Source organism: Prunus avium, chromosome 5, assembly GCF_965620075.1.
Source record: "Prunus avium chromosome 5, drPruAviu1.hap1.1, whole genome shotgun sequence".
Classification (NCBI taxonomy): Eukaryota; Viridiplantae; Streptophyta; class Magnoliopsida; order Rosales; family Rosaceae; genus Prunus; species Prunus avium.
Window position 1 is genome coordinate 28,126,811 of NC_142288.1, and position 7,126 is coordinate 28,133,936.

Below are 7,126 nucleotides of genomic sequence, written 5' to 3' on the forward strand. Positions count from 1 at the left end.
ATAAGATTTTAGATAGTTAATGTTGTTTTGTATTTGTTCTGATTCTATTAGTTGCTGATGCAGTGTGGTTATATTATGATTTGAATGGAATTTAAATCTAGCTATGAACAGAGTTTGCATCTTCTTCCTGCTGGTTTTACCTGAATTTGTCTACAAGTGAAATGACCATATGATTCTTTGACATGAGAGTCCAAGACAAAGCTCCCAAAGTTGTAGTTGCATTGCAGCTAAGGTTGTGGTTACTATCAGTTGCAGAAACAAACATTCATATCAAGGTTTTGGATATTTAGCAGAAGATATGGTTTAGCTTTAGCTATGATGGACATGTAATGCTTGTGATTTTAGTTCAAACACTGAGCCCTGAGCTGAGTTATTTGACCTGAGCTTGAGGCTTTCAGATTTTGGGCCTCTGAATGTTATATCTCTGCAATGATTTCAGCCCTGAGCTGAGTTATTTGATCTGAGCTTGAGGGTTTCAGATTTTGGGGCTCAGAATGTTCTCTGTGATGATTGATCAAGCTCGTCTAACGTTTATATATGCAGCCTGTGAATGGAGTTTATAAGGAAGAAAGATCATCTTGCATGGGCTATAGAATCTTTCCTTTTTGCTATTTTTCTAAAATTTGTTTCAAGACTCTTCTGAAATTTTAAGAAGTTCAGAAGAACCAAAGCTATAAGGATAATGCCTTAGCCTGCGAAACAAGAAACTATACAAGGCTTTTCCTCAGAAACCATAATCACTAATCTATACATTTGCCCAATGGGACTTTTACAAAAAAATAATTTGAAACGAGGAACTAATTAGGCAAACAAAAAGTTTTGAATAAGAGAGAAAACAGATGTTATTCTGAAGAAGAGAACCCATCATTCTCTACCATTCTTTCCACCTCTTCCAAATAACCTCAAGTGGAAATGTAGTTTCTGTCTCTTTTGTCACCGAGTTTGTGGTGGAGATTTTCACTTTCTCAAATAGTTGATATGGCAGCCTAGTTGGAAATGCCAGCTCCCAAGCTGAACTCTTGTATTATCTGTTTCGTTGTCGAGACCAGCTCTCTTCCTAATTTACTCAAACGCGGCCTATCAGTCAATTACTTCCCCTGCTTCTTACCTGCATTTCAGATGTAACAATCTTTAGCCACACAAAGGCCATTAGAAAAATCATTAAGGTGCACTTTAAACCTTTGCTTAAGAACTATCTTGGTCAAATAAAGTACAAACTAAGAATAACCATTAACCATAGTATTCTGACTTCAATTTTTAAACAAAAACTAATTTCTTTCCAAGCCAGAGTCTGTGGGAAAACACTTATAGAAGATATACATAATAATTCATAGTATTAGTCTTGTACCTCTATGGAACCATGAGTTCCGGGTCGTCCTTCTGATGTGGCGCTCATGTCTTTCTAAAAGTTCATCAACTCTATATGGTTGAGACAACAATGGTCCGGAAAATTCAACCTTGTCTCCTTGATCTTGAAGTTGAAAACCCTGTCACAAAACCAAAATTAATGAGGCTAAAGAAGCTAGGTGATTATATATATTGAGGGCACTTGTTTTCCTTTGTGTTCAATTCAACCAACTTTTCAACCATCTTAAACTCTAAGGCCATGCCCAGTTGTCACATGAAAATTAAATGAACTTGCTGAATATAATAGATGTGCAAATCTGCCATCTTGAATGGGACTCAGAAGAAATTTCCCCACCAGAAAAATTAATGGTTATTAATATTTAAAAAATGACGCCATAAGTTAAAAGTCAGAAAACCAGGAGTGTGATTCAGTTATCATGATACATTACATTAGTCTTTGACAAATTAGTAATGTATCTAAATTCTTACATCGTACAAACTTACCAGATCACTTTTAGCTGCCATTTCCTCTCTCTGATAAAGTGCCAATGATAATTCCTGTGAGTGGTACCCATCCGAAGCATCAAAGGAATCTGGATGCTCAAGCTTGCCCCATTGTTTCATCATTGCGAGCTTTGCTATCTCATATGAATCATGCCCTCTAGAGTCAGTGCGCACCCTGTACTTGAGTTCCCCATTTTCATGCCTTCTTGAGTCAAAGTTATTTCTTGTATGCACTGCAATCGGAGGTTCTATTGCATTAAAAATGTGTCCTCTTGAAATAGACCGAGTATGAGATCTTATGGAAGCATCATCTTTTCGCCTTTTTGCCCATGCAAAACCACTTGATGTAGAAACCTCTAATGGACCAGAGAAGGGAATGTCTCCTTGAGATGCATTCTTTACATGCGAAGACTCTTCTACTTTACCAGCTGATGGCTTTGGCAACTCCCTGCCTGTGATAGCATTTTCTTCCTTAAGAATATTTCCATTATTACCATTGATTTTATATGAAACTTGAGACTGGACTGCTAAGTCCTGCAAGACAAGGTTGAGATGACCGTTAAGAACCTTCCAATGCTAACCTTAGAACATGTATATCCACAAACAACATACATGAAGAGAGAGAGAGAGAGAGAGAGAGACCTCTGCTGGTGCTAATTTACTACATCCAAGTGCTTTTCTTGTTTGCTTTCTTGTTTCGGATCCACGAACTCGCCCTCCAATCTTTTTTCTGAAAATTTTGTGGCAATAGTAAGTATCAATTTTCATATTCTGGTGAGGAACTAAACAAAATTTTCTCATACAAGAGAAAGTGAATCCTCACCTCTTTGCCTCCTCTCGATTTTTCGCATCAATCTCTTTGCTAGGTGGGTATATTGGCAAGCTCGATGGATCACATGCATAAGGCTTCATTTTAAAATACTGCAAATGGTAATAAAGAATATTGTATTAGGAGATTATGAACGATGAGAATCGATGCTTAAGGTAAATTTTTGCGCATACATACTCCATTTAGGGCACCAAGAATAAGAAGCACAGTGCACTAAGGGGAAAAGGACTTTAGAACCATATGATTTAGCAATGAATTAATGAAGCACATTCTCTTATATGTAGTTTTCTGCAAGTATAAAAAATGAAATATTACATTATTTTGCATAGTTACCTCGGATGCAAGAGCAGAGGAGGCAGTCCCACGCTTGTGTGGTTCTACAGAAAGAAGAGTCTCTAGTAGGTTCAAAGTGGTTGTAGGCAAATCTTTAAAGGTCTGCCGCAGAGAACTATCATAAGGTTGTTGTGGCTTAAATAGAGTTGCATGAGGAAGTTTGGACTTTTTCCAGTAATCATCTGGTGGGGAGCCACAAAGCTTGAAAATCTTGTGTAATTGTTCAACCTGCAAGTGGAAAATGCCTATAAGAACTTGATCTGGAGAAGTCAAAGCAAAGTATGACAACATACGATTCTTTTGCATTCCTCAAATGGCATACATAACAGAAATTTACTAATCTATCCCATGCTAAGTCACATGTTTGTTCTCATATGTTTATACACTTGTTATGAAAAACATATCTTTAATTCCTCTAATTATGCAGGCACAATTACAATGGAGGACTTTGCCTTTAGACTGCTGTGTTGAGAAACATGTAGAATATTTTACCAATGAAACTAATGGATGTCTCTGCATATGCATAATACACATCCTTTAAAGAGCTCACGCCAGCCTAACAGTTTGTAGTTTATTTTCAATTATTTTCCTATACCTTTGAGTTTCATTTTGAAAGCCAATCCACCAAATATCTCAGTGAAATGTGCCTCTAAATCTAATGTAATTATAATGGCTAGAAGGCAAAAATATAAGTTGTTTTCACTTTCTCATTGAGATTTTGTATGTGCTCCCATTGGTACATTGGTCAGATTTAAGGACTAAAAATGATAATGAAAAGCCATGTATTCTGATTAGTTAATCACCTCAGTCCTCCCTTGAAGAACAGGTTTCCCAATTAGTAGCTCTGCAAATGCACAGCCAACACTCCAAAGATCTATAGAAGCTCCATAATCTGTCGATCCAAGCAAAAGTTCAGGAGGCCGATACCATAGAGTGACAACACGACTGGTTAGGGGTTGCCTCTGCCCAGAATTACAGAAGTTTGCCAATCCAAAATCAGCCACCTTCAAAATTCCATCGTTGCTCACCAGAAGATTCGATCCTTTAATGTCCCGATGCATTACACCCCGTGAGTGACAATGCTCAAGTCCAGATAACAGCTGCTTCATGTAACATTTAATCTACAAAATAAAACCAACATCACCCATTTTAGCATGAAAGTGGATAACAAGATAGATGACTAAACCTGAAGTAGAACAGCACAAAAGAAAAGGCTATGAATGAGAACTTCAATTATTCACAAGGGCAAGGCAAGCAAACCTGTGCCTCACTGAACTTGATGTCAGGATTAGACAAGAGTCCCGTAATGTCATGCTCCATGTACTCGAACACAAGGTATATGCTACATGATAATCGGGAAGTAATTAAGCCCTCCAATTTAATGACGTTCGGATGGTCAAGCCTTCTAAGAATCAAGATTTCTCGTGCCATAAACCTGACGCTTTCAGGCTCAAAATTGTCAAACCGCACCTTCTTCAAGGCAACTATCTTCCCAGTTTCGAGGTCCCGTGCTCGGAACACACTACTATATGTACCCTGTCCAATCTGTATAAAGAGTTGTAATTGAATAAGAGCACAGTCTGGGCAGCAAAATTGATTTAGTACAGTTATGTACTAAAAGTTTAGACAGCAGAGAAGACAGTCCAAAAAACACCCGTTTGGATTTGAAGCATCACATTTTAATGTGAACAAAACCAGATACTGTTTCATGAAAATTCCAAACAATCTGAAAAAGGTATTTTTTTAAAGCTTACTCTGATGCATGCCACCAATTTCAAGCAAGTAAATGCTTAAAGTTTTTATCTTTTATAGGAGAGGAAAAGTTAAGTGCAAGATCACCCTGTTGAAAATAGCTTAATTTTCTCGACAAAATTGCCAACTTTTTTTAAAAAGTTCAAGAATATGACTAATGGGAATGTTACACTAGATTGTATTTTAACGTTAATCTTCAACATTTTTGTAAAAGCCAAAACTTTTTTGAACAGGAATGAGAAACCAAGCAAATTAAATTAATATCATCACACAAAAACTCAAAACTTGAGAGAGAGAAGTGACAGAACTTAACAAAATGAGTGAGAAAGAGAAAGAACCTTCTCTAATTTCTCATAGGCATCGGCGCGGAGTGGGACCCAACCTTGAATGGCTTCACCGGCGACGGCGCTGAGCCAAGCCGGCCAGCCGGCGGCCACCTGCTCACCCTCCACATACTTCTGCAGATTACTCAATCTGAAACTCAAAGACTCGCAATAACTATTGTTACTCTTATGATAATTACCACCGCAGCCACCATTTGAACTCGCTCTTCCCGACTCACCCAACTCGCTCCCACCCAACTCAGCGCCCTTCTTACTCTTCTTCTCCACCTCCCCCAACCCGACCCGACTTCTACCCGAATTCCCCACATTGTCCCTGAACGCGCCCGAGTGGTCGAACGCAGGCGTCACCGACACTGCTTGCTTCGAGCTCACGCAACCCATCGCCGGCCGTCTACCCAATAACCATTTACGGCACACCCGCCAAACTCTGGGTCGACCCGGATCAGGAAACTGTCAGCTGAGCTCGGGTCGGAAGTCCAGAGCAACCAACCCGAGTTTGTTAGGATGCAGTTTGTTAGCTCAAAGCATCAAAAAATGGAAATTGTAGAGCTGGAATTGAGGAGCAAACAGAAATGGGTTTTATACAAACAATCCAAAGATAGAATGTTTGTTTGTTATCTCAATGATTCATTCTTCTTTCACTCGCATCGCTTTCTCTCTCTAACTTTTTCTTCTTCTTTTCTTTTCCCTTTAGTTTTTCGCTTTTTTGAATTTAATTTCTATTTTGTGCGGCAATCGCGGGAGATGGTGGATATAGGATTTTTAATGCGCGGCTTCTTCATGCAACATAAGCAGGAGCGAAATCAACGGAAAGTTATATGAGCCCCTCTCGTGGTGCCAAAGGTTGTCTTTTTTATTTGGTTTTAAAAATATAAAAGTGGTTGTTTTCTTTGCTTTTTGAAAACAAAATGAGAATGCTTCGTTCATCAGAACTTGTTTTGTTTTGTTTTGTTTGCATTGCAACTCTTTTATTCTCTGTTTTTGTTTCCATTGAAAGTTCTGCTTCCCTTTTAATGAGGTTTGTATTTTTGTTGGCCTCTACAGAAGGGCACTGCATGAAGGAAATAGACTGGCAAGGCAATACAAGTGGCCCCAATTAGAAAATGTAGCAGTTGGGTCATGAACTCATTGGGTAGTTGTTGTCTTGTTGACTACGATGGTATGCATTATGTAATGGGTTTGAGTTTTTCAGACTTTTATTTCAGTGTTTTCAAGAAACAAATTTGATTTTGAAAAGTCTGTTTCAAGCTAAGCGTTTGAGTAGGGGCGGGGATTGTCAACAGGCACAAGGCAAAGGCAGAGTTGATTAAAGAAGAAAAGGAAAGCTAAAAAGGGTAAAAAGGAGAAAGGAAAAAAAACACTCAAAGATCTTTTCCTTCTCCTTGATGTGTTCTTCTGCTTAGGGTCTTTTCTTTTGCCCATTTCCCACTTCTAAGTTCTGACATTTTCTCACCTGGCCTTCACCTTCATAAGTCCCATGGCCCACACATGTTGAGTTTGATGGGGTCCATTAAAATAATGGGACAAGCATCTCTATGCTAACCTTAGTTTAGCTCAAGTTGGTTTGGTGCACTTGCACTGCCCATCTTCATGAAGAAATTAAATATCTTATATTTTTAATTAATTTGGTAGTGTAGAAAATAAATGAATAGTGGGGTTTCACACATTCAAATGATATTTTGGGGCCATGCCATTGATGATGAATGTCAAAAGTAGTTAGCTAAAAAGGTAGTGTATTCAATCATGTCTGAGAAAGCGAGTATGTGAACTAAAGTTATGAACAAATATTTTATGTTAGGGTTAAGGCTAATTCTCTGACTATTTTATTTTAGGGTTAAGAAATTCATTGATTTGGTAATAAAATATACAAGAAAAATACGCAATGTTATTACTTGGTTTCCAATCCATCAAAGGCTACGAAGCTTCGATTGTACTTGCATATGACATATATGACATATACAGATAAGATTAATTAATTACAATGTGAATATTACTGGTTTAGGTAATCTTTCATTTT

At 38.0% G+C, this 7,126-nt stretch overlaps 1 protein-coding gene across 1 annotated transcript; it reads right to left on the reverse strand.

Moving 5' to 3' along the window:
• Positions 1-583: 583 nt before the first annotated feature.
• On the reverse strand, positions 584-5,805 carry IBS1 (Protein kinase superfamily protein). The gene is made up of 9 exons (XM_021964990.2): positions 5,104-5,805; positions 4,274-4,558; positions 3,817-4,134; positions 3,014-3,241; positions 2,675-2,772; positions 2,494-2,581; positions 1,852-2,385; positions 1,349-1,487; positions 584-1,108 (listed from the first exon to the last, which is right to left on the reverse strand). Exons 1-9 carry the CDS (start codon positions 5,488-5,490, stop codon positions 1,089-1,091), a joined length of 2,097 nt encoding a protein of 698 aa, XP_021820682.1. The 5' UTR covers positions 5,491-5,805; the 3' UTR covers positions 584-1,088.
• Positions 5,806-7,126: the final 1,321 nt, after the last annotated feature.